The sequence below is a fragment of the Etheostoma spectabile genome, chromosome 1 (genome assembly GCF_008692095.1).
Source record: "Etheostoma spectabile isolate EspeVRDwgs_2016 chromosome 1, UIUC_Espe_1.0, whole genome shotgun sequence".
NCBI classification, from domain to species: domain Eukaryota; kingdom Metazoa; phylum Chordata; class Actinopteri; order Perciformes; family Percidae; genus Etheostoma; species Etheostoma spectabile.
Genome location: NC_045733.1, coordinates 21,996,201 through 22,024,069, shown reverse-complemented (window position 1 = coordinate 22,024,069; position 27,869 = coordinate 21,996,201). Strand labels below are relative to the sequence as shown.

General features: G+C 41.7%; 1 protein-coding gene and 1 long non-coding RNA gene across 2 annotated transcripts in view; both read right to left on the bottom strand.

Moving 5' to 3' along the window:
• Nucleotides 1-25,256, bottom strand: part of mmp15b (matrix metallopeptidase 15b) — a 28,308-nt gene extending 3,052 nt beyond the window's left edge. Inside the window, exons 1-7 of the mRNA XM_032515405.1 lie at nt 24,197-25,256; nt 15,603-15,751; nt 14,123-14,245; nt 13,629-13,936; nt 8,893-9,054; nt 7,928-8,124; nt 3,492-3,630 (exon numbers count right to left, since the gene is read on the bottom strand). Coding sequence (XP_032371296.1) covers nt 3,492-3,630; nt 7,928-8,124; nt 8,893-9,054; nt 13,629-13,936; nt 14,123-14,245; nt 15,603-15,751; nt 24,197-24,316 — 1,198 coding nt within the window. The 5' untranslated portion in view covers nt 24,317-25,256. The remainder of the gene's footprint in view (nt 1-3,491; nt 3,631-7,927; nt 8,125-8,892; nt 9,055-13,628; nt 13,937-14,122; nt 14,246-15,602; nt 15,752-24,196) is intronic.
• On the bottom strand, nt 3,768-7,032 carry LOC116689175 (uncharacterized). The gene is made up of 2 exons (XR_004331932.1): nt 6,986-7,032; nt 3,768-3,837 (listed from the first exon to the last, which is right to left on the bottom strand). It is a non-coding gene; the product is annotated as an uncharacterized LOC116689175 (long non-coding RNA).
• Nucleotides 25,257-27,869: the final 2,613 nt, after the last annotated feature.

The window sequence follows — 27,869 nt, the reverse complement described above, 5'->3', positions numbered from 1 at the left end:
GGTTACACACACATCCACATACAAGAGCACATGTACCCATACACATGCTGCTCGTGTGCACACACTTCATTTGCTGGCACAGAATATTTTAATAATTCAAACTAAATGAGGAATAAAATGAGAACTATGATAACAATCATAGAAACCAAAGCAGCATTTACACACTTGTAAATTAGAGCACTCAAAAAAAAACACACAGCAGAAATGAGTACATCATTGATTTAGGAGTTTTGGTTGAGTTTGAATTATCCTTTAGGAGCGGCTTGTCTCATGTCAGGCCAAAGCAGGTTTTACTGTGTCAGACGGGGGGGAATGGGGGGGGGGGAGTCCGTTCCCCCTGGCACCATTAGATCTCTCCTCTTGGCTTCAATCCGCCTACCTAAAATGAAAGCTCTCCACTCAGCATCTGGAGAGAACAAGAGGTTGACGCAATGCTTCCCAGGCTCCCCGCGGTGCTCAACCCTGATGTAAAATCCCATGACTTATTCCATGACTTTCCATAACCGCGCCAGAGTGCATCAGTGACCTAAGGAACTGAGTCCTTCCTGCTGTTGTTTTTCTAGAGGGATAAACAGTTTGGTTTCTCCTACAGTTGGGCTTGTGTGGGATAAAAACAGCTGGGTGAACCAACAGCTGTGTAAAAGAAGTGAATTAATCATTTTTTGGTCTGGTTTACACCTTTGATAATAGATATTCCATATTTGTGATGCCATAATAAGTCTAAAATCCTAGGCCCGTCTCAATACATACAAATCCACACTTGCTTTCTTGGTGGGTGGTAAATTAAGCTCAGCAGTCCGAACTCCAAACAAGAACCGACGCAGTAATCCCCAAATTAAATTTGGGAATTACAAATTCAGCCAGCTGACCAGAGAGGAATCAGTTATTTTCTCAATGCAGAATATGTACAGTGTGTGCAGATATGTGGCGTCTAAACTCTGACAATAACATATTTTCTCTAAGGAGCATGCGTAAAATATTTCAGGGGCGCAATAAAAATGAATAAAACAATGTATTTTTCTTTAATAAAAGTGATACGAGGAGACATTTCCTTCATTTCTTTGAACCACGGACTCTGATGGTTTTGGGTTCGTTAGCTGTGATACGTGTCTGTCTCAGCATCAGCTCCCACAGCATCTCCAAGAACAAGAACACTTTGATTTTGTTCCATTCCGTTACATCCATTACATTTGCATTTGGACAAGTCAAGGCCACAAGTCCATAAGAACGAGTACAGAAATTAAAATGCGGATTGAGAAAGGGCTTCTGTCTCCTCGCTGCCAGAAAAGTCAAGTTAATCTGATTGGTCCATTCAAAGCTCTGTGTCAAAGCTTTCTCTCCCCTTCTCTTGTGCTCTCAAGTCCGCCACTCCTTCCCCCTTCTATCTCCCCTTCTCTTCATTTATCTAGTTCTTTTCTTTGCTAATGGCTTGCAGCCAAGTGTCACGGTGAGAGGCCGGCCGATGACATCATCCTCCTCGCCATCAACAGCTGCCCCAAAGCCTGTAGCTCCCAGAGTCAAACCGCCTTAAAGACTCGCCTCTTTCTTTTTACATTCAACTTTATCCACCGTTGTAAAAGACGAGCGGCTCTCGGTGACTCACGGTATAAATAATGAGCTGTGTTTAAAGAGATTTATACTATATGTCTTTTCTCAAGGAGGTGTGTGTGTGTGGGGGGGGGGAGGGGTGGGGGAGTGTTTCTTCAACATAATCTGAAGAAGATGAAAAAAAAACATTCCTGAATCGGTTTTACTGTATATATATGAAAGCATTAAGTCAGAATGGTTGGGAATTACCCTGTAGCATTATAAATGTATTTTGCTTGTAAAGAAGAAACCAGATGGTGGATGGATTTCTATGCAGGAGAGTATATTAGTATATTAATGTTAAAGGGTATACGTATGCTCCATATGCTCGTGATATGAAACCAGCACTACTAAAAAAAAAAAAAAGAATCTTATCTATAAAGATGAAAAGAGGAGAATATTTTTCCTGACATGCTGCTACATACACATGTAGGACAGACTGACTTATGATAAAACCTGGATCTTGTCTTCTACCGCTGCGTCCATTGTGTATTGGCGTGGCGGAGGAAACTGAATCCCAACGTTGGTGTTGTTTGTCATCGTTGCTTCTTAAGCGCAGCAGTGCTGGGACACAACGTTTGCATGCTACTTTCCTGCACGCAGCATGGCAGCTGCTGTCCTAATTTCAAAATTGGACATATTCTCAAAAGGCTGTTGTTGCTTCTGGAAGTCTGTCATGCTCTAGAAGATACAGATAATAATACCAGAAGAGGATTATTTAGGCCTGTTTTTACAGCGACAATAACCAGAAACATAGAAACATATTTATATTCCCTAAAGAAGATCGAGCGAGTGGAGGGTGGGGGGGGGGGGGGGATGAGATGGGTATGGATGAATTGGCGAATGTGAGTCAGTTGGTTTCATGACCACTTATATGAAAAGAAATGTAGTTTAGATGCAAGAATTCTGGTTATAATTTGTTTTATATCATTAAAGAGAAGTGTCCTGCTTTATTAAACTTGATTCAATACTTAACCCTAAATGATAAAAGGTAAAATGACTTTACAGTGATATAAAAGATACACTATCAATCATTTGATTTTCTCCCCCATTAGCCTGTAAGGTAAAAGGTAGCAATTCAAATGATGGACCTCTGTCAATGCAACAATGGCCTAATCCCAAAGTCCGGACTCACAGACTCACAGACTTTGGTGCACCTTCTTGCGAAATTTGTAAAGGCTTAGAGTTGTCCCAATGTCGATTTTCAAAGGGCGTGAGGGTTTGAGTACACACTTACCGAGCCCTTTCAGTGAGTCTGCATTGATGCAGACTTCGCCAAAGGGAATTACCAACAGTTCAAAGCATTGTGACGCTTATCGCGGAAACCATAAGGGAATCCGTAAATTGTCCATCTTGTAAAAAAAAAAGTGGAATCAGGCAGCCGTCTCCTGTGCCTTGGCCATGTGGAAAAAAAAATAACTTAAAATGAAAATACCCAAACCGGCAAATGTCAGCAACACTTTGTTATTAGACGTTGCCAAGGTAACATGTGATCTGGTGAAGTGCTGTCCCAATCCCATCTCTACCTATCTGAGCCCATGTGGCCTCACTCACTCAGCACCTGAAATCAATTAAGCCTGTGGGTCTTTAGTCCTTAGTCCCCAAGGGCTCACTTTGGGATTGAGCCCTTGTTTCATTTTGGTGTCACAATTGGTCCATCTAGCCAATGTGGAACCACTACCAACAACAAATATACTAACATGTGCATCAAATATTAAACAACTTCAGTTAACGCAGCACACAGGCTACAAAACCAACAATTTCTAACTTTGAGAATGTACACACAGCGAGTTCCAGACCAGTGTGAGATTGAGTGCAAGTTAATCAACACCCACCACACAACTCTCCCCCAGTACTTTAGTCTTCATTCATCTAACATGTGCGAGCGAGTGTTTGTTGCTTACCTTTGAAGAAGACGAACCTGCCGTCTTGTCTCTCATAGGCGGCGTCGATGTCCCCGGGCAGACCCCTCCAGAAGTGGCCGATGGGCATGGGGTAGTTATCCAGAACCCTGTTCCTACGCACCCGCCAGAACCAACGGCCCTGAGGGGACAACATTAAGAAGTGGGTTTTAAGTGTGTGTCATTTCTTATCATCGGTTAAACACAGTTCGGAAAACTCAGTGGTTTCTCTTTCTTTTTTTTCTTTTTTTCTAGGGCTGCACAATATGTCATTTTTTTAATCGTCATCGCAATATCAACTGCCGCAATATACACATCGCGAAAGGCTGCGACACATCATGATAGACACCTCAAGATTTTTTGTGTTAAGTATCAGTAGAAGATACTGTCATTCTTTTATAGTGGTGCCTTTTATGTTCAATTCAAAGTGAAATTAGTTAAATAAAATAATATTTCCTGTCGGGTTTTTTTAATTCAACAAGCAATTTCTTGTATTTTGGCAAAATACTGAAAGCATCTTTACTGAACATTAATATCTGTTTATTTATCGCAAGAAATATTGCTATCGGGATATTCAACAACCTCATCGCATATTGCATATTTTCCTCATATCGTGTAGCCCTAGTTTCTTCATTCCTGAGACTCAACGCCAAAGTAAACCACTGCCCAAATAAGTTCAAAACATATGAATTCATACAGTATCTCATTCTAAGTATAAATATCCCTCTGTCATCTCAAAACAATCCAATGCACAGGGATATGCAGTGTATTCAATTCAATTCAGTTTATTTCAAAAGGAGGCAGTGCAAATTGATAAAAGGCAGGATTACACATGGGTTAAAAATTTGTAGAATTAGCCAAAAGGCAATTTTTCATCTGTAGTCAGGAAAACCCTGCAATGTTTTGTTTTTTTTAAATACGAGTATATGAGAAAGAAAGACAAGACAAGCAGAGCAGAACAAGACACAGCACAACAGAGCACAAAGCAGACCAGGTTCCCAGGTAAACCAACAGAGCGCAGAGTACAAAGATTAGACAACAGGATGCACAGATAGCTGCTTGATGGTCATCATGCCAAGCAAAGTGCGGTCTGCAGGATAACTAGACCAGAAAGTACAATAAACTACCAATAGTGGAAGACTGGCCGGCTAATAATAGTCGGTCTCTGCTCTGGTGGCTTCATCACACCCCCTCACTGCACTCTCTCTGTTGATTGCAGCCTGATACAAGATACATTCACTGTTAGTGTTTTCATTATCAAGTCAGTGGCACAAATCAAGGGAAATCACTAGCAGCGCATTTGAACCCAAGCACAAAATAGCATAGCTACTTTACATGCTGTGCACACAAGGCAGCAGCAGACAGATTTACAGCAGAAGCGCTCAGACTCATTCATAAGTGGTGAGTCAGTGGCCCTGCTTGTCCTGGATAATGTAACGGTAAAATGCTCAGTGCTGCTTCTTTCTGGCAAGCACACGTAGGTTTGTCCTTCACGCAGGACAACGCTGGCAGACGAGACGGCGCGGCACGGTATGGAATGGAACAGAATGGAGATGGGTTGGCGAGAGCTGTGAGAAACAGAACAGGGCCGATCTGAACACACTGCGTGCTCTTCGATTTGTGTGGTCTGACAGCTCTTTCAGTTGACCAGATTAAGACTGAGTTGACCATATTAGTCCTCGGCAGAACAGACCAGATCTCACTGTGGGAGTTTCAATATTGAAAGCAGTTCTGTGTGCTCTGCTGGCTGTCTTTATGTCCAGCCCTCTGCGGGGAAGAAATACTACAAGGGAGTAAAAGAAAATGACAGCCCCTTTCTTTCTTTCTTTTGATGGACAGGACTTTGTGGAGATGAGAGTGGTACTGATGTGCTACAGTTTACTCCCACCCACACAGTACATTAAGTAAGTCATTTTGCCTATGCAGAGTCATAGCAGAGAAGAGCATTGCCTACTATTAATAACTACAGTTTCTGAACAGTGGAGGCATCCCTGTCAAATTTGCATGACCACAATGTGAATATGAACACCACAGTCGGAAATGAATCCCTGACACGAAAATTACTGTAGCATTTTTTAACACAAATGGTGCAGATGGAATTATTTCCAACGTTCTCTCAGACTGGAGACTATTAGAATTTTCAGTCAATGACTGGAAGTTACGTAAATGGAAACCTGCTGGTGGCACTAGTTGGGGAAAAGTAACGTTCACCACCAACATTATTTGGATTTATCCCGCTGGGGACTATTTATGTCTTTTCAGATTGTTTGGGCAATCCATCTGAAAGCTGTTTAGATATTTTAATCTGGATCAAAGTTGGGAACTGACTGACTGACAGAATTGCATTGCATCTGTAGGAAAAAATTGAAAATTGAAAAGCAAACAACAAAGCAGTGAACGAACTAAACTAACAAACAAAACTACAATCCATTTCAATTAACTACAACATATGAATTTTACATTTGGCACTAAGTAGGTAGTTGTTCTATTATATTCACAAGATTGAACTGATCACTGAAAATATATGAATTGCTTTTGGACCGAATCCCCTCTGATCAGATCATAGTTCACCAACCACTGGTGGGCAAGGAAAAAGTTAATTCTGGACACTGATAAATGCTATCCAAACTAGCTTCATGCCTGTGGATGAAACCCAAGAGCATCAACATTACTGACTGAGATGAAATCCAAGAGCACAGACATAACTGTTTGACCATGTGCAACACTTGTCCGGGCAGCTGTACGCCAAGTCTAACTACTGGTCAGTGTCAAAAACACTCAGAGTCGGAGATATGAGATATTCATAGACTTCTCTCTGTGTGTCCGAGTGACAGGGCTCTGTTTTATTCTACTCTTCGACACTAATGATGCAAATAGAAACACCTGCATCGGTTATTTTATCAGCTCAAATTACTTTTATATTTCACCCTTGGCATAGGCATATCAAAGGGTTTACTGGGATCCGGTTTAAGATGTGGCTGGTTAGTTTAATACAGTTGGGGAACGTCAGCTGTTTGAAATCCCTAGCGCTGCGGTTCCCTGTTTTGTCAACATTGCAGATATCATGGCAACCTTTGTGGAAGTGAAGCTGAGGCTCCTTTACAGTAAAGCCTGGCCGCTCTCTGTCCAGCTCAGGCTAATATCTGCAAACCTCTTCATTGTTCAACGCTGCCAACACTGGACACCTCCTCTGACCTCTCCCGCTGAAACACATCATTACTTATCTCTGTAGAGCGGCACTATGTATAGAGCATCACTGAACAAATCCTGCAGGGGAGAGAAAATGTCATATGGAGCCCTATTTGCTGCTGAAATTTCAGTTAATTTAACTTTGAGAATGACCACATAAAGATCTTGCAACATCGACACTGACCAGGAACTAGGGCTGCACAATACAGTATATATATAGATTTAAATATATATATTTTTTATTGTCATGGCCATTTCAACTTGCGCAATAAAAACATAGTGAAAGGCTGCAACATGTGGCGAAGGACAGAGATTTTTTTTAGTTAGTTTACAGAAAATATCAGCAGAAAACGGCACTTTTAAAATGAATTCATCTTTTTTAGTGGTGCAATTTATGTTCAACTTCATCTTCAATTTGCTCAATAAAAGAATGCCGTAATTTAGTTTTTTCAGGCAAATTGTTGAAATTCAACCGTGCCGTTTTATCGGGATAAAGTTATAAACAGAAGGACAGCTAGCTGCTAGGCTAATGTGCAAAGGTATACACTGCCGCGTTAATGTGTCTACCTCCACTGAGAACGGAGGAATGTCTTTGCCTTCCCTACAGTGTATTACGGTAGGGAAGGCAAAGACATTTCCAAAGAAATTTCCATTGCACTCCCTTATAGACAGAATACAAGGTGAGATGGAGCGGTATAGAAATTTGTAGGTGACCCCAAACTTTTGACCGGTAGTGTATCTCCAATACAAGACATTACACAGGTACTCTAGACAAAACATATCCCAGAGAACAGTCAACTCTGTACCCATGTGCTATTAACCCCTATGTTCATTTTGTGCCGGAATTGTCTTTTAAAAAGGTAAAAATCCAGCTAATAGCTCCCCGCTGCTTCAGCCCTAAAGTTTCGTGTGGGTCCAGAGGCTCTTTAAGGCAAACACCTAACCATACCCGCCTTTTTAACAGTGTTCCAGCAAATAAAAAACACCGGCCCTGTCGGTTTACAATCCACAAGGACCTGATTGGAAACAGACCGTGTCTTGGCTGAGCACACGCCATTTCTTTCCAACTGATTCTACAGAAAAGAATAACTAATTTAAGTTGTCAGGACAGATCCACTGCTGGAATCTGACTGAATCTTTCAAGCAAGGGAATTTAATAAATCACTGTGAAGATATACATATCCCTTCTAATGTATTATGGTCATAACTTAGATTGGGCACCTATTTCCTGATTTCCTAAATCCATTTACCTTGAAAACAAACATCTCTCCTCGGAGCATAGCCACTGTGTCAAAGTTCCCTTCACAGATATTGGGTCCATAGTGATCGGGTCTTTCGGTGGTCCTGGGGCGGTCAGGATGCCGAGGCGGGGTTTGAGGTGGCCTGGGCTCTGGGCGACGGGGTGTCACGGTGGGCAGGGCCTGGGTGGGGGCGCTGTCTGGTTGACCTGTAGGGACAGACACACAGGAGGGGGGTCAGATATAGGACTGGCTGACTGAAGAGAGAATACAACACTAAAGCGTCAAGCTTTAAACTGCCTAGTTCAAATGAATGGAAAGAGTGCCATGCCGAGTGGAAACATGGGAAAACAGCATTTGGCGCTATTCAAAGGTTAAAATAATCTGCTTACACGCACCTCTAAAACTCACTATTTAACATGATTTATAACACGCATACAATTTCTAGTTACTGCTCCGGTATAATGAATAGTCTGGCACATATCCGCCCATAACATATTGTTTTTACACTCTAATTTAATTATTGCATGCATTAAACAAATGAGAAATAAAGATGATGGTGGGCTGATGTTGTTACCTTTGGGCAGAGCCAGGCTAGCTGTTTACCCCTGCGTCCAGTCTTTATGCTAAGCTAACCATCTTTCAGCTGTAGCTTCACGTTACACACAAATGAGTGGAGTCGATTTTCTCATCTACCACTCAGCATAAAAGACGTTTCCCAAGATATCGTTCTATTCCTTTATGTTTCAGAAATGCCAATTGTAAAAGGATTTTCAAATAAGTTGAGGCAACCTATTGGGATTGGGTTTCAGAAATAAAAATTAAAGGAGAATTGTCTTTGAAGGACAATATGCATACAGTATAGGTTTCAATCTAGTAGAAAGTGCGAACCATCAGTTCATGTCCTAATGATTTAACACACTGCAATGGCTGTATACACTTGACAGCAGGAGGGTTATCCAACAGTAACCTCCTACCATAGATCTGCTGTATGCCCCGCAGGTCGTCGTCAGGCAGCTGGAAGTTCTCCGTCTCCATCCATTGGTAAAAGGGAGCCATGATGGCCAGGGGGTTGTTGGAGTGCTCCAGACCAAGGGCGTGGCCCAGCTCGTGGACTGCCACCAGGAAGAGGTCATTACCTGTGTGGAAAGGATCAAGCAACGAGAAAAAACTCCTCTTAATCTCTAGAAATGGATAGTTTGAGTGGTAGGGTTGGTAAAAAAAAACGTATATGTATAGTAATTTTTTGCAACGATTTATATAATTAATTACTTTCACTAGAATCAATATTTTCTTCTTTTTTTTTACCAATGGTTTACCTAAATATTTTCTGTTTATGCATTCTGCCGATGGCAATTACATCATATCTGTTTCCTGCAAAACAGAAGCAGAAAATGCAGAAAAGCCATGTTCTGTTCTTCTTTACAAATAAAATAAACGTCAGACCGACTGACTGACATGTGACGTGCATTCTTTTTAGCAAACAATTAGTTTTTAGAAATGTCTCATGACATAATGTCTCCAGAAGTGTATTTACCTTTTTTTGTTTAAGAAGGAAAAAAAAATCGCAATACTCAAATATATCGAATGGCAATCCTTCTAGAATCCCAATAAATGAAAATTGCAACACAAATGCATTCGGCACACATAAAATAATCGAATCAGGACAAAAGCATATTGTCCCAGCCCTATTGAGTGGTGATATGAAAAACCACATACAGGACTGCATAAGTTGCAGGTCACCATGAGCAGAAAGGCGTACTAAATCCATGCACTCAACGTATAAGAATGGCGTTTCATTGTTCTCTACCAGTTATGATGTCAATACACATCTCTGTAGATCTGATAAAATCACACACAGGCATGCTAATGATTGCTGATGTGAATCAACACACGCTTGTAACAGTTATAACCAATCAAAGGATGCCGATGTGTATCCGCTGCCACCGCAAGGAATACACACTGACAAGTCAGTGACAAACCCCTGAATAAACTTCCTGGAAAAAAAAACCTGGCTCACAATTGGCCAACAAATCGCTATAAGTTCATCTCTGAAGGGAAGCCAGAACACATTTGGGTGCTTCCCCTTTAGTCAATACCTCTTTGTTGCCTAGCCATGCTCTCTGTGAACTTTGAACCAGCTAGCTACTTTGTCCGGTCAGATGGCCCATGCTGATTGGTCAGATTTGTGCTAGTGACCTCATGCTGTTGGGGTATTAGGACATGGTGATGTCACTGCTATGCACGGAAGGAAGGGGAGATGCTTTGGATGCCTGTCCTTGTGCATCTCCTCATTTACTCTTTGTATAACACACACACACACGCACAAGGACACACACACACACACACACACACAGTTCATCTCCCCCACCATCTATAATTTCAGAGTCACATGAATGTCCTCATGGTGTACTAAGCTGTGGCTAACACTCAAGGAGAGAACAGCAGAGGGCATGACAGAGTGCTAGAGATAGCAGAGGATAAAAACAAAGAGAGAGAGAGAGAGAGAGCGAGAGAGAGAGAGAGAGAGAGAGAGAGAGAGCACTGAGAGCAGATAAAGAGGCCTTTGTTAGCTAACTGTGACAGCCATTCTGTTCAACAGAAAAGCAAGAGTAAACTTCAAAAGCCTTGGCAAAGTTGGAAGTGCAGCCATTGCAACTACTGCTATTTGTGACTATACCCTGTACAGACACCACACAAACACACACACACACACACACACACACACACACACACACACACACACACACGTAAGTTTTGTCATTTTGTCTATTTTAACTCTAGAACTTTGTTCCCTTGTTTACCACATCTCACAGCTTATTCATCAGCAGCTAGGAGACTCCCTGTGAAGGACACGCACACTGAAGAAGCACCCTGACAACCAAAGTGCACTCTCCAAGTTTGCGCTGCCTTTTCCCAGTGACTTACTCACATCACTCTCATCTGATCACAAAGAACCACAATAGCTTCTAACCTTTTACTGGTTCTGGCCCGCAGCGGTTCATCTGAGCACGGTGTGTTTGAGTGTGCGTGTCAGAAAGTCCTTTGGACAAAGCGAAAACGCGTTTTTTTGTCAGAGCATCTGTGCCAGAGAGCATGATGATTAATCACATCGTGCATCACAAGGTTCACACCAATAGAATTGTTCTTCACTGACAAATCAAACTGAGGTCAACTAAAGGGAAAGAATACAAAATGTAAAGGATGATGATGGTGGATGTGTACTTTTACCGTCATATCATTCTTTTATGTTTAACTGATCCCTAAGCTAATTCTCATTCTTAAGGACACTTCAGCAGGGCAGATGTTAACGGAGGACTGAACAAGTCTCACTTCTGACTTTTCATGTGAGGTTAGGGTCCTGCTTTTGTGTGCACCAGCATAGGAACAGTGGTAGTTCTAAAGGAAAGTTCCTTAACCCTCCTGTTGTCCTCGGGTCAAATTTGACGCCTTTAAAAAATGAAATATGGGTTTCTTTTAACCAAATTACCACAAAAAATGGATTGGATTCCATACAACGCTCTTTGCAAATACAATTGATCACTTTCATTCCTCTGATCTTAACTATTAGTCAAAATAATTCATAATTTCTACTTTTTAACTCAAATATTAGGTGTAATTCTATATAAATGAGCGTTATTGACCATGAATTCCAAAAAGTAGTGTAAAACTAGTGGTAGTAAGGTGGTGTTAGTGAAAACTAAAATAAAAAAGTCTGAAAAAGGGACAAAAATGTCAGATTTTTGTGCGTTTTTGACCCGGGAGGACAACACAAGGGATATAGTATCCTTGTTCTGCTTCAGTACTACAAAGGCAACATTTCTAGATTTCACTTGAAATGATGCAGCTGCAACTAAGGATTGTTGTCATTGGTGATCAATGACTTAGTTTTGATTCGTCAGTCATTTGGTCCGGAAAAATAGTCAAATAAACACCTATCTTTTTAGATGGTTTGCTTCGTTCACCAACCAGTTTAAAACCTGAAGATATTTAAAGTCTTTATATTTGACAAAACATTACAACCACAGAACCTTTGGCATTTTGATTGCTAGTCCGAATCGGAATACTTTATTGCCTGCAACTGTCTGAAACACGGAACTGAATTACGTCATACTGTTGGTGAAAAGACTATCTTGACTGTATTGTACACTATCACTCCATCAGCCAATTGATGGATCGATACACGAGTATTGCCAGATTAAAAAAAGAAAAAATTCAAATTCCACAAAGGGTAGGGGATACATCTCAGCAACGGTGCGATTGGAAGGCAGTAACAAATGCTGGAGTCAAAGAAAGACAACATCTGTGAAAAGTTTGACTAATTAGATGTGTGTCTAACTGAAGTCGGAAAAGATTGTAATTTGGTCCTGCTTTGCTTTTGAGCTGTGTGAGTAGCGTGGTGCAACAAAGTGAGCAGTCTAGAGATCCCCCCCCCCCCCCCAAGTGGAACACACTCCCACTTACTGTGGCATTCCACCATCCCTGTGATCTGTCCCGCTACACATCCTACACACAGCTGATCACACAGACACACACACACTCACACACACACACAAAGTGTAGCTGTCTGTGTCTGATGTGTGTATGTAGATAACAGGGCAAGGAAGCCCATTGTTGCAAAGAAAATCCCTCTCTAGTCATCAGGGTTAATGGGTGCACAGCATGAAGAGGAACTCTAAAGACTTCTTAAAGGTTCTTAAAAATGAAGCTATTTTCTTTATCCTCACTTTTGCATATGATTAGTTTAGTGCTAGAAATTGATGTTAAGAGTTGTAATTGGGTTTAGGGTTCATCTTAAGGAAACTGTAAAGGTAAAGCATGTAGCACTGACAGGTTTAGGTTATCATCCCAGTTCTCAAAATCACAAAATATCTGTTGTGTGTGTGTGTGCCTGGTTCAGCTTCTACAGATGGATCCCAGTTGTCAGTACACTACAGTTAGTGTATGTCAGTGCAAGTTCTTAGCAACATATGAAAACTATAAAGAGGTGCAGTTGGGGCAAAGACTGTACAATGTGTGATGTCACCCAGCGTCGACTTTGAACTTTTACAGAGGTAAATGAGTAGCGGAGCCTGACAAATGAGAGATGATGTAGCTAGCTAAGCCATGCCAACTCTAGTTAGGCGTGGGGGAAAGCGATGGGGACAGCTGTTTGCAATCTATACCGATCCATTACAACCTACACAACATGAAATGACTACAGTGCTGCAAACTGCTCATCGGCTGAAATAATCAAGGGCCTAATAACCCCTCAATCTTCACTTCTACCAAAACGTGAAGTAACAACTCCCTCTGCTCTCAAGATAAAGCCTTGTAACACGCAGCCACATCAGCCCACCTGAGGGTCCATGAAATAACTGGCCTTCAAAAAGAAAAATCTGCCTGCCTCTATGGGAATTTAACATACGGGTGTGTATACTTATGCCCCCTGTATGTTAAGTAAAAACATTTATTAATTTACAATACATTGTACATTCACATTCAAGAAAATCGGTGTCCTTAAAGGGTTGGATTTTCCTTTTTTTTTTTAAATTAAGGCATTAAAATCAATTTCCAAAAGAAGTTTTTTTTATTCCTCTTTTTGATCAACTTAGCATGGGTGTGTAGACTTATGCAAGCCACTGTATGCTTTCTATAATTTTTCATCGTAGCATTTGGTTTTCACTAAGAAAAACAATGGACATTCCGAATTATTCCGACAGTAACCGTTTACCTTGTACGTTGTGGTTTCCTATGGTCCATGGTTCATCTGAGTCAAAGTGTGTGTCCCCACCCATTCCAGGTCCAGGGAAGTAGGCATGGGCTAGGAAGCCTCCCTCCCCATCAAAAGGAGAGCTGTCTCCATGAAAACCCGAAGCGAAGAAGATCATAATGTCGGGCTCCTTGCGGCGTCCATATTTGATCTCCTGGTAGGGAATTTCGTCAAACGTCAATGGGGTCACACTCTCCCAGACTTTGAACGCCCGACGGATGGCTTCGAATGAGTTATACTCTCCAATCTTGGGAGTGTAGTTCTGGATACTACGGGAACAAAGAGGGAAAGAGGGAAAATAAATATTACAAAAGCCAGTCCCACATGTTCCATAAGATACCCCTTTGTGGATTCACAAGCAACCAAAGAAATGACTGAATCCTAACTTCAATAGTAACGTTTTACAGAAGCCGTTGTGCATGTGCTGTGTGGCGGGATGGATGTCTTTTAGTCACCTGTAAGTGAGGTGGCTCTTGTTCCACTTGTGTCCCGTGAGGGCGTAGCGTTTCCGCCGCACGTTGGTTTTGATCTGGCCTCCGAACTTGTCAGGCACACCGCAGCGGGGTCTCTTCATGGCACTGATGGAGTGATAGAAGTCAGGAGCAGGCAAGATATATTTGTGTGTGTGTGTGTGTGTGTGTGTGTATTGAAAGAATAAAAAGGGAAGAGATGAAGGGGCGCATGATGTTAAAGCTCATACTTTCTCCTCTTGATGTCTGTGTCCTGCTTTGTTATTTAATTGTTGTGTACCTGTGAGCTGCCTAGTCCAGGCTAGGATTTGACAAATCCTGTCCTGGTTCAAAGTCAGTATTTTCAAATTCTTATCCAAATCCTCCTATTGAACAAAAACTTTATAGTATATCAAATATCAAATTAGGTAAAGGTTGGGCCCTAAAATGAGTTGCAGCACAGAGTTTGTGGGCTGGTCCACATTTTCTGTCTGAGTTGGTGTAGGGCTGGGCAACATATCCATTTTACATCAACATTCATATATGAGGCTAGATATCGTCTTAAATTTTGGACATCGTAATATTGTGATATGACATTAGTGCTGTCTTTTCCTGGTTTTAAAGGCTGCCTAACAGTAAAGTGAAGTCAATTATTGAACTCACAAGACTTAATAGCTGTTCTATTTTTTGCCTTTACCCACTTTGTCATTGTATCCACATTATTTGTGATCTCATTGTGTTTATATTTTGCGAAAGCACCAACCTACAATATCGCCGCAATATCAATTTCAATGTATTTGGTCAAAAACATTGTGATATTTGATTTTCTCCAAATTGCTATAAGTGGGTGTAAGTCTAAAGGCGTTCTTCCACTGCATGGAACCTGCTCGACTCTACTCGACTCTACTCGCCTTTTTTGGTTTTCCATTACAAAAAAAGTCCCTGGTACCAGCTAACTGGTACTTTTTTTTAGTACTACCTCAGTCAGGGTTCCAAGAGAGCTAAGGCGATACCAAAAGGTGTCGTGAAAACCTGCGGACTACTGATTGGTTGGAGAGAATCTTCTTACTACGTCATTGCTGGCGACAGACGGGGCGGGGGGGGGGGGTCCTGAACCAACCCACCGTGTTTGAGTAGTTTAGCAAGCGGGTTTTTCTCTTGTTCTCTTGCTGCCTCCAGCTTCTTTTAAAACTAAATGTGTTTTCTGGCTGTGGTAACAGCCACGTGCCGAGACTCAAAAGCAACACACCTTCGACGTTCTGCGTGTGTGTGTGTGTGTGTGTGTGTGTGTGTGTGTTGTTGTGTCTCGCGCACTCGCCCAGACGACCAAGCACGGCTCGCCTCACGCATGAGGCGGTACTAATCTGCAATGGAAAAAGGAGGACGGGGTACCGCGGTCGAGTCAAGTCAAGGCGAGGCGAGCAAGTACCAATAATGGAAAAACGCCACATATCAAACAAAAACAGCATGGTTTATCCCTGCTGACCTGATGGTTTGAGGGTCCATCTGTCCTGTGACCTCCAGGCTGTAGAACTGCTGCATGTCGCTGATTGCATTGGACAGAATCTGAGCTGATCGCATGGTGGACATCTGTCTGCTGGCCTGGGGCAAGTAGCCGTACATCCTCAGCCATGCCTGGAGACAGGAAGTAAAACAGAAAGGAAATGGTTACACACGTCATCTATTCATATCATGTGATGCCAACTACCTTGAATCAAAGCTCATTAGATTTTCTATTACTGAAGTCGACAGCATAAGAAAAAGAGAGATTTACGCAAAGACAGAACACTCTATTACTCTACACAAACACAATACTATCTCAGAAACACTCTTTACTTAATCAAGAAGAGAATTATGGAAACGATGGAAAGTGTGTTTTATGATCATAATGAATGGGCAATTTGTCTTCTTTTTTACAGCTGGGAGCAATGCTCAAACTGAAGAAACCACAAGAAGGCAGAGAGAACATCAGTTTTCAGGAGTATGTAACTGGGAGGGCTGGTGGGGGGGGGGGGGGGGTATTAATGACAGACGTGAGGGAGAAAACGTGATATCTGACCCAATCACAGATGACGCAAAGTCTATCCCACCTGTTGTGTAGAAACCTAATATCACACATTGCACACACGTGCAAGCACTTGCACACTGGGTCGTCGGAGATACTAGATACGCCTACGCATGGACACACAGGGAATGTGTAAGGGTGTGTGTCTGAGTGTGCATGTGTGCTCACCATGCATGTAGCTCAGTGAGAGTCTGTGTGTGCAGTTCTCAGGTTCACGCCCATCTTTCACAACGCTAAAATGCTACTTGGTAATCTGGATTTACTCATCCACTCCTTAAAAGCCATACAAACAAGCTCACCTCTTTCAGTCCTTCTCTACCACACACATACCATACGCAGACTATATACATCTGTATTATAGAAGGGCTCGGTCACGTATGTTCTGCCCAAAACTTTGTTAATGGAGGTGGTAACCCAAAGTGTATGATTGGCCCTTGGGCTTTAGAGCACCTGGCCCAAGGAGCTCAAACCTTCAAAACCCGTTTCATCTCTGTGTCAAATCTCCAGTCACACTTGTAGAGACAGGCTGCTATGTAGTGAGCTTTTCATGTCAGTTGCTCCAGCCGTTTTTGCAGTCATTCTTTTTTTTAAAGATTATTTTTGGGGCTTTTTCCCTTTATTAGAATTGATAGGCACGAAAGGGGGAGAGATTGATGGGGGATGACACGCAGCAAAGGGGCCGCAGGCCGGACTCGAACCCAGGTCGCTGCAGGACAACGTGGGGCAAGCGCTCTTACTGCAGTCATTCTAACGTCCATTATTATCATGATTGTTAATATAGATATGGTTACTTATTATTGTGTCATTATTATAAAATGCAGAGCTATAACATTATAGACTGCAATATATGTTATGTCACCCTATATATTCTATTTCATTCCTATTTTCTCTGTCTATCCTGTAATTTTATGATTATTGTTATACTTTCCTATTATACTTTCCTATTATAATATACACTATATGTTTATACATTCTTCACTACTCAGTCATTTTAGCTACTGCTTGTCAATAACATTAGGGTTTAGTCTTGCATATGTGTCATTATGCAATACTGTGTATAGTGTTTTATTTCCATTTTTTTTAACTAACTTTTGATTATTGTGTAGTTTTCCCCATTTTTATATTTTCAGATCCTATGCTCAGTCCTTTTTCTATCTACTCACTGTTTGTTGTGGTGGCTTCTTTCACCTGAGGATCATTATATTGATTCATCTTAATTGCCTGTTATTTACACCTTTTTCATTTTCTTTTGAAGATGTACAACTGAAAAAAACCCTCTGAATGTTATTTTTCCCTCACTGTGTCTCATCTTCATCTCCCCCTGTCTGTATCAGCTCTGTGTGTGAGTGTGTAGGAGCAGGAAGAGATGTAGAGGGGGCTGAACTGGACGTGACCCTGACCCACCTCTGCCTTTAGATAAGAAAGCTTCACACACACAAGTATACACACACACACACACACACACACACTCCTACACAAACACCTACTTCCTGAAACCCTAACAATACTGTCTCACCACCCATCCACACACACACACACACACACACACACACACACACACACACACACACACACACAACACACACACCACACAGCGGATGAAACAGGTGATATGTTCCCAAAACACATAAAAAGGCAAATAACTGATTGATAAGCCCCACTCCTACCAACTGTGGTTACTGTTGCTACGCCTGTGAAGTTTCCCAATCGTGCACGGCACATAATGCAATTTACAGTGATGACAATGGCAGATTTACTATATCATTGTAAATTGTAGGGAATGACTGACAATGGGTCCATGATTTAGACGGAGGTTAACAAACGCAGCCTTCTCATTTTTAGCCGTTGGCCATTGATTTTGGGAACCCAAATGATATAAGAAATATGATATTATCAGCTGTAGTTAGCTAGCATTTTAGCTAATAAACTAATAAACATGTGACTTGTTTTAAAGTGAAAGCTCTATAAAAGGGTCTTAAATATGCACTTGAAACATAAAGCTATCTCAAATGATAAGTTCCTGTTACGTACGTCTCTACTTGTGTGTTTTCTTAAGTGATTAAAAAAAAAACACCCCCTTCAAACTCTCTAGATGTAGAGTATCGCTCTTACACCAGGCCCATGCACACCACTTTGACATGTGGCTTGAGAGGAGGCCAAGCGTGCCTTGTTACAGTTGCTAAGCTATGATTGGCTGTTTGGGGGAGGGTTTTGGCAAATGGTCAAATCGATCAGTATCAAATGTTCAGAGAGCATCTTACCAAGAGTTTGATATCGTAACACATATTAACATATCACAGCAGCAACATATCAGTCACACAGCACACAGAATGTAGATATAAATGAAATACTAGGATGCAATATACATACTTAGATGAAATAATACAAGAACAAAAATTTGAATGTATACAAGTTGGGAATACCAAAATGTGCAACTGCTTAACTATTGATGGTAAATATGTAGATAAACCTATTGTGCAGGTTGCATTAGGGCAGTATTGTGGAGTCTCAGGGTGTTTCCCAATGTCAAGGAAGGATCCTCCAAAGCCAGAATTTGGAGGAATTCGGAGGATCCTCGAAATTGGAACGGTCCTTCGACGGACGTCGATGACGTGGCATTCTCCTCCTGGCTTTGGAGGATCCTTCCGTGACATTAACAAACGACAGCTAATTCATCTCCTACAGCCCAACAGCATAATTAAACAGCACAGTTAACACTCCCACAACCATTTCATCTAGTGTTTGGAAATGCGGCAAATAAATTCAATGACGAGAGCCCGCAATGACGTGCACTTGATAGCCTGTTCCATTGTACATGTTCTCCAAATGCTAAGGAGGACTCTGACCTACTCCTGAAGGATCCTTCCTTGAAAGGACTAGTCCTACCAAGGAAGTATCCTTGACATTGAGAAACGGGGTCTGGGTCTTATCTAGCACCCAGTGATGACGTGTTGAAGAGTTTTATTGCCTGTGGTAGGAAGGATTTCTTGTAGCGGTCCGTGCGACATCAAAGCTCTTAGCCTCTCAGAGAAGCTGCTCCTCTGTTGGACCAGTGGGGGGTGGAGAGGGGGGTCGGGGTTATCCATGATAGATAACAGTTTGTTCAGTCACCTCCTCTCCACCACAGCTTCAAAAGTGTTGACCAAAACAGTGAATTTACTAAATGACACAAAACATGTCCACAAAAGAGAGAACATCTTTAAAGAGCTGATTAGTAATGTAATGTAAAGTATTGATCGCCATCTCATGTCAGCTAATGGGGATCATATTTCATACTGTCTGAAGATCAAAACAAAGCACTTGCTGTAATGCAGTGATCTAACCACACCAGACACTGTGGGGGGAACAGCGGAGTAACATTGCAATTCCCATCAGAATGCCAACAAAAGTCATTTAACAAAAATAAAAACGAGCCAGTGTTTTGTGTAATCTCCAACGTGTGTCTTTTCACATTGCAGCTACTTCCTCCCCGCTCCTCTGTGATCAGCGTCTCCACGCGCTTGTCATTGCTGCAGTGATGGTCCTTGATGAAAAAGGGAAATGCCTTCATGTCTGTTGATGTTTGTGTCTGTGAACGTATCTAGGAATGTGATGTTGTCTCTACCAGGGCTGCACAATATATCGTTTTTTTTTTTATTGTCATCGCAAGATTAACTTCAGCGCGATACACACATCGCTAAATGCTGCAAAAGACATGAGGGTTTTTGTGTCAGTAGAAAACTGACCCCCCTCACGCCCATCGTTCATAGCAACAGTAGAGCACTTTAACCGCTCACCTTCCCTCATCAGCTGTGCTAAGTCTAACAGGAGTGGGAGTGCTTGGTGTGTGTGTGTGTGTGTGTGTGTGTGTGTGTGTGTGTGTGTGTGTGTGTGTGTGTGTGTGCGCGTGTACACTTAGCCTTGTCTCTTAAATGGCCTTTCAAAGAGTCCTTGAGCTTACCTGCCAAAACCAGACCCAGCAATATACAAGGAGTTGTAAAATCTGCCAGAAGTGTGTATATGAGTGTTAATGTTAGCGTGTGTGTGTGTGTGTGTGTCTCCACCACAATGTCAGCCAAGATACTAACAGAGCTTTTATTCCGAGGCTTGGTCTGCTGCCATCTCTTACCCCCCAAAGTCCTACCAAGAGGATGGATAAGCAAATGGAGTAGTGAGAAAGAAAGAGACACAGACAGATAGAGAGGAGGAAGACAATTTGATTACTTCAATTTGGAGATTTCATAAAGCACATGTGGAGTTAGAGAGGCAAACGGACGTGCCTCTTTTTCTGAATGCAAGACAATAATATACACATAGAGTATGGACAGATAAAGCATGCAGGGACACATAAACACAGCATTTTGCAAAATGCAGGAAATGCCTAAACACATATAGATAAATGCAAAATTACACTAAAACACATTCAGAGATAGTTCCCATCCAGTCCTTGTGGACATGGTGATAGCCAATCAAAGGGGAGCAGGGGAGAAGTGGCTGGAATGTGAAGAGACAGCACGCTGCAGATTACACGGATACAAAGAGGATACGGATTGTGAAAGTTGAAGATGATTTATATGCTGCAATAAGTCACTGATTACCCCTCTCTTTGCTGCTATTACTCTGCTTTAGCTTCAAATTGCTGTTGCACACTTTTATCATTCTGTCCATGCAGCCTGTCTTATCATGTCCGTGTTTCTTTCAGTGCTCTCTCATGTTCTTTCTCTCCTATTAACAAGTTTTCTCTCACAGCTCTCTCTCTTCAGACAAGAGCGTCCTTTGTATTTCCTAAAATGCCTTGGAGTCCCAGGCCCAGCATGCCTTTGCACTGTGTGTGTGTGTGTGTGTGTGTGTGTATGTGTGTGTCTCAGTAAGAGAACAGCTGTCACATTCAGCCATCACATGCTGCACAGCTGAGACTGACCACCACCGTCCACCGTCAACTTTCTCTCTCCATCTTTGCCTCTCTCTCCCTCTTTCATGAATAAGTCCACCACAGGTTTCTCTGTTTTCAATCTAAATTTCTCTGATTCTTGACACACTCATAGTCCCCCTCTTTCTCCTCATGTTTCTATCATCCCACGTCGTCCTGTTCGTGCAGACAGAGTAGGAGTAGAGGTCTCGGGCCAACTTCTAAACAAATGGCTTGAACCACATCTGAAGAGTAAGGATCAGATTAAACATGAGATGACGTATTTCAGTACGTGAACAAACTGTAGAGTAGGTAGGTGTATAATCTGAGTTTGTATTACAGATACAGGCAGCTTGAAAACAAACCCAACAAGGTGTCATTTATACATGACATATCCTTTTATATGCTGATTATGACACACTACTTTCACTCTGTTGTGAGTGAGGGTGCTGTGCATGGAAAGGGGGTTGGCTGTTGAGGCATTGATGCCAAGAGGGGAACAGGGGCCTCTCCAGCTACCAGTCCACCACCATACAGGGACTTGAACCAGCAACTCTCCAGTTTCCAACCCAACTCCCTACTGACTGAGCTACTTTCACCCATAAATTAGAAAGCAGACTTTACAGAGAGTGATTTACAAACTCACCACCACACAAACCCTGAAACCCCTAATAAGCCTATTTTCTGGTCATACATAAACATTTCTATAACCTTCGATTAATCTGTCAATTACTTTCTCGATTAATCGATTAGTTGTGTGGCCTACAATGACAATGACAGAAGCTGGTGACAAACATCGAGAATTCCCACAACTCAAAGATATTCACTTTACTGTCCCAGAGGAGTGAAGGAAAAACTGAACAAATCCACATTTAATAAACTGGAATCAGATCATTTCCTTTTTTTAAATGACAAAAATGGATTAATTGATTATCAAAACAGTTGGCGATGGATTCAATAGTCGACAACTAATCTGTGCAACTCTAACACGTATTCTGACTTGTGTGTGAAAACAAATGTTTCGCTCAGAATCAAGTGAAAGATTCATGAGCCACAAAGACCACCAGTGACTTCCTAAAAGCAGGCCCCCCCCCCCATCATAAAGATTAGTGGGCGTGTCCTGGAGATTAGCAGGCCCATCCATCAACAGGACAGCATGACTTCTTTAACTCCTCAAAGTAACAACCTGTAGTTTTAGTGTGCTGTGTCCAAGAGATGCACTTTACGTTTAGAGCTCTGCTTGTGTGGAGCATTGCAAATGGTAAAGAGACAAATGATGTAATTGTTAGTATTTCAGCTGACACACAATTACACGCGATCATACACACACACACTTAGCAACAAGTGCTTAGGGATTTCTCATCCGTCCACACATTGTGTAAACCCTACATCTCCTGTCTCAGTAAGACACAGCAAACATCTAAAGACACACACACACTCTTACAATAACCCATCAGGCTATGTTGTAACCTGGCTGACGAGCAGAACCCCCCCCCTCTCCAGGTCTGTCAGTATGTCTTTCTCTCTCTGTCAAACAACAAACAAAAGCCCCTTCCTATAGGTATAGCATCAGCTCTCATCTCTTGAATTGTCTTAATCCCTGGACTGGCAAAAGAAAAATGCAAGTAGTTCTGGTTTGACTTCCAACTTGTTACTTTGGCCCCCCTTTGTGACTGTGACACACCGATATGAGGAAAAATTGTGTAGGCCTACATGTTTCCATAATGGCTAAGGGTCCAAATCAGGTGGAGAAAGACACATTATGAGCATTAAAACAACAATAAAAATAGCCAAGAGTAGGGCTGTAAAATGTGGAATTTAATGTATGCAGTGTAAAGTGCAATGGTAAAACACTGCAGCTGGATGCCGGCCATCTCATGTCCTTCCCCTCCCTACTGTGTGGTATATATTCATTGGAAGTAGTATTATTTATAATATTTGGACAAACACAAAACAAATCGACTGTCCCTCCCCGGCAACTTAAGTTTTTGTTGAACATAAGGGGGAAGACAGTCAATGATGATAACTAAACAATGATTATTGTGTTTATTAAATTTCAAATCACACACCGTATGCATTTCTGTAACCAGCAAAAAAAATAAAGAAATAAAGAAATCCGGTAATTGCGGTAATGACGTCAAAACCCCGGTGCGATGCGGTTATCGCCACGGCCCTAGCCACTGGATAACTTGTTGTAGAAATGAGCTGGGTCTTGGTGATTCTGCTTTGTATTGGGAGGATTACTGAAAGAAACAAGTTTGATGCCAAATAGTTCACTACACAATGACTACAAGGCTGGTGAGCATGCGCAATGCTTTGCTTGTGGATGTTTTCCCATTCACCTACATTGTAACAACAGGATTCCTAAATTCTAGCAGAGTCATTTTTAGAGGAGGGACCAGAGACCAGCACGTGTTTATTTGAGAAGGGTGTGATGGGGGTGGCCAGAAAGAAGAAAAAAACTTCTTAACTAAAACATGTTCAGTAACTGAAAAAGGTGGAGGTTCTACACAGGGAAAATGCATTAAGTGAATGTCCCTGATTTTTGAAAACCCTTATGTAAATGACAACTATGTAAAAAGACTGTACACCTGTCAGTCAATCTGCTTAGAAACCACATTAAACACATTGGGAAATAAGAGTGTGCTCAGTGTTATTAGTTTCATGAACCAGGTGTTGTGCACTAGATGATCCTGCATTAATTCTGATTGTCTAGGTCATGTCTGAAGCTGTTACACAGGTAAATACCATGCCCTCATATCAGTTTATTTATCGAGGCACACAATAATAAGGCTATATAGTATACATAAATAATTGTTACAGTATATTGTTTACCTGAGGTGTAACATTTGAATAGCACAGTAAGGCTGGTTATTTATCTGATTAACCCAAGAAGTTGTCAAATTGTGCTCTTTCCAAAAGTAGTCCCTGCTTTGGCGGAAGCAAAACAAAACACTGCTTGACTCCATGCCTTTTGGTCATTTTGGAAGCGAATAGTTGATATCTTAATATTATTAAGCAGTCTCTGACATCCGCAGCTTCTGGTTTCATTGACTCAGTCAGTAAGTAACGAGCATTACTTAGTCAGTCTTATCAGTAGTCGAGGAACACTGTTGTGTTTTTTTACCTCTGAATTGAAGGTGCTGTCATCCGCCGCTCCACGCGCCACAAGCGCACACAGCCACAGCGCGAGGAAGGTCCGTCTCCAGAGCAACCAGAAGCAGCTGTTCCATAAGGTGGAGGCCATGGTCTGGGGCGCGAGGGAAATCAGTCCTCGTTCGCCGTGGTTCACTCCCGACGGTGAAATATATGTAAATATATATATGTATATATATGTAATGACGTTTTCACTAGCAGTATTGCTAGTTCAAGCGGTAGCGAAGAAACTGTTTTCAACTACTCCCTAGCAAGAATGCTACGACAGTCCTCAACAGTGCACGCTTGCATCGTGGGAAAGAGCTCCATTCCAGATACAGTAAGAGCAGCACCAGAAACTGCCCCTCCACAAATGTCGGTGAGTTGTCTCACGTGCTCATACAGCTTTCTCCTTTTAAGTTCTTTTTCTTTTCAGTGTTCACAGACCGTGTCACCTTTCTTTAGCCTACTTTGTTGTATCTCTAGCGGGAGTTACCCACCAGAGTCTCATTTAATCAACATCAAAGTTGTTGCGTTATTAGTAGGCTAACCATGAAAGTGCAATTTACAAAAGAGCCACAATGCCTCCAGCAATGTCTATCAGCAAAGTGTGTCTACCACAAGAATGAGTTTTAGTAAATCATTAACTGCAAACATGTTCAAATCCAGTGGGTTAATAATAACCTCCCGTCGTGATAATGCCGAATAAAGTGCAGTTAAATTTACCCTGAGAAAGTTGAAAACTAAATTAACGAACAAAATGATAAGCTCAAAGTTCACCGCACTTGACCGACTCCTTCAGCAGAAGCGAACGCGGCTGTTTTAGCTCGCGACCTCTCTTGTAGAAAATACAAATATTTGACGGTTTCTTTCCCCTTAACATCCAGTTTTTTTCCCTTTTCCCAGAGCAAATCTTCTCGGAAGCAGATACTTTGCTAGTTGCTATCAGTCATGTCCTGAGTCAGTGGCTCTGCGTTGTCTTCCTACCGGAGCAGGACGGACAGTGGTCTGCTCTTCGTTGTGTTTCGGTACCTAACGTGGAGATGCCAGCGTCAAGCGTAACATCACCGTATCGAGGTGTCCCTGTCACGACTTTCAAAATAAAATGTAGTCTGACAAAGAACCTGTAAAGAGTCTGACTTGTTATGATAGCCCAGATTGTAATGAAAATGAAGACTATGCCGAACGAAAGACATAAAACTAGTACAAACTATTTAATATCTACATACGAAAACTATGACATTTTTTCTATTCAAATATTGTCCTATTAACAGCAACGCTAAGTAAAAAACTGTAAAATGTTTGAGGGAGCTCATGGAGCAGATAGTCTCAGGTTATTTGAACAATGCAATTACATTTGATACCTAGGTAGCCAGTAATAGGCTAATTCAAATGCAGTCATGGCTTTGTTTTTAACTGAAAGCATTTTCAAAATGTCTTTCCAGGGGTGATAAGGTTTTTCCTCTTATTTTGAAGGCAACTGATTTCCGGTATTGTCTTGTCTTTCGGTGCCTAACTTGATGGATCTGACCACTACAATGCTCTTATCGACCGGACGGATGGAGGTGGAAGTGGGGAGGGAGCATAGAGCTCCTAGGCGGACGCCAGCAAACATGCTCCCTCCCCCCTCAAAAACCACATTACACACACACACTCACACACACACACACACACACACACACACACACACACACTCACACACACACACACACACACACACACAATCTGATTATGACAGGATATGCTGATAACATATGAGATTTAAAACCACTATTATGTGTGATAAATTTGCTAATCATTAACCAATAGGTCAGATTTTGAATCCGAACAAAGAAAACAATGTATTGCCTAGTAAGTAGCACTTATGAGGAATTAGCTTTTGTTGGTGGTGCTTTGATGAACAAATAAAACATTATAATGAAATAAACAGTTAATAAATACAGAACAAATAATACATTCCTATTTAAGAAAAAAGAGGCTGTATGGATTAGGACAATGTTGTTTTGCTACTGTTAGTTTTGTTCAGGCACACACACAAATGCACACACAGGCAGCAGCAGCAACACACAATGATTACACTTCTTGAATGCCATAGCATCTATTCTATGTCTGTCCATTATTTGTCATGTATGTAAGCAATTTAAGCAGCAGCACTCACTATAAAAACCTTATTAGATATAAGGGGAAAATTAGTAAATAAATAAAACATGTCCATGTTAGAAGCAAGCACATGTCATCACTGCAGATGGGTTAATAGGGCTGTAGAGAATGATCCTAGTTCCTCAGGCAGTCCCTGTCATTTGGTCTCTCAGCAGAGACCGTGGAGAGACACGTCTATATAATTACATCCCTATCAATGGATCCGATCTAAGGCAGAAGGAAGTAGCTACTTACAGAATGGTTATGTTAATGGTTACTGGTTCTTGGGCATTTCTTATGTATTGAGTAGACACAAAAACGGATTAAAGAGGTTGGTAGAGAGGGTGATAGTATGATAAACTTCACTATTTATGGTTGCATGGCATTGCAGGGATCTAAAACGCTTACTGATCTTTGTGGCATGAGGTTGATACAGGAGAAGAGGCACCATTATCCAGCGAAAACACACAAACCACAGCCTTCCTTAAGCCCTTCTCAGTATTTTAGTCTCAGTATTTAGTACATTATTAAGTGCTTTAGATGTAGGCCTAAGTACAAATGGAAACAAAACCTGCTATTTTCAAGCATTCCCACTTGGGAAGGAGGCCACAAACTAGATCAGCAAATATTTTGCCCAAAGTAAGAGTTTGACTCCTTGGGAATCCCCATTGTATATAATGTGTAGCCACTTTTGCTGACAACTAAAAATGCACAATTTGCACAATAAAGAGTGCATTTTATTACCTAGGGTTTTTTCAGTTAGTCATGAGGCTCAGCACCTGTTCCTGTATGTGAGTCATGTTTCTTCACTAGGCTCTTTGTATCCAGGTGAGCAGTCTATGATGGCTTGTCTCAGGTAGGATCCAAACCCAGAGGCTAACATCAGTCAACCCCTGCCCACAAACCAGGGATCTCAACTGTCTTGGCATCAACCAACCAAACCCAGGGAAATCCCTCGCTCTTGCTAGATTTTTCTTTCTTTTTTAACTTCATTGTTTTCATTAAAGGTCCAGTGTTTTAACTTGTTTAGTTGTTTCTGATCAAAATCTGTGTTGCCCATTCACAAACTTGTCCTTTTTCATGAATAGTTAACCACCAAACTCTATTCCAAGTATTCCTATTGGCTTGAAATTTTACATATGAAATGTATAGGACCTGGGGTAGACGCTCCATGTTCATGCGCCATCTTAATAGGTTAGCCAGGGAGGGACATACAGGACGTACGGCTCCACCTTTTTCATATTTTTGCTGTCACATGATAAACTCAAAGGTGCTGCTAATGCTGCTAATACTGCTAACGGCTATTGTCGCTTCCCGGCCCGGGCAGGTTTGAAGAAGGAAACATGGAGGACCACACGTAGTCAAAATCCAGATTTCAGGAACAGGAGAGTTCTTCTTCGCCCAGAAAAAGAAAAAGGATATTGAAAAGAGCAAGAGACTGGCTTTTTGAAGCATGAGGGCTACCCTGGCTGTAACACATACTTTGAACTGCGTGGTGCGAGAGTTGATCGCGAAATATGATCTCG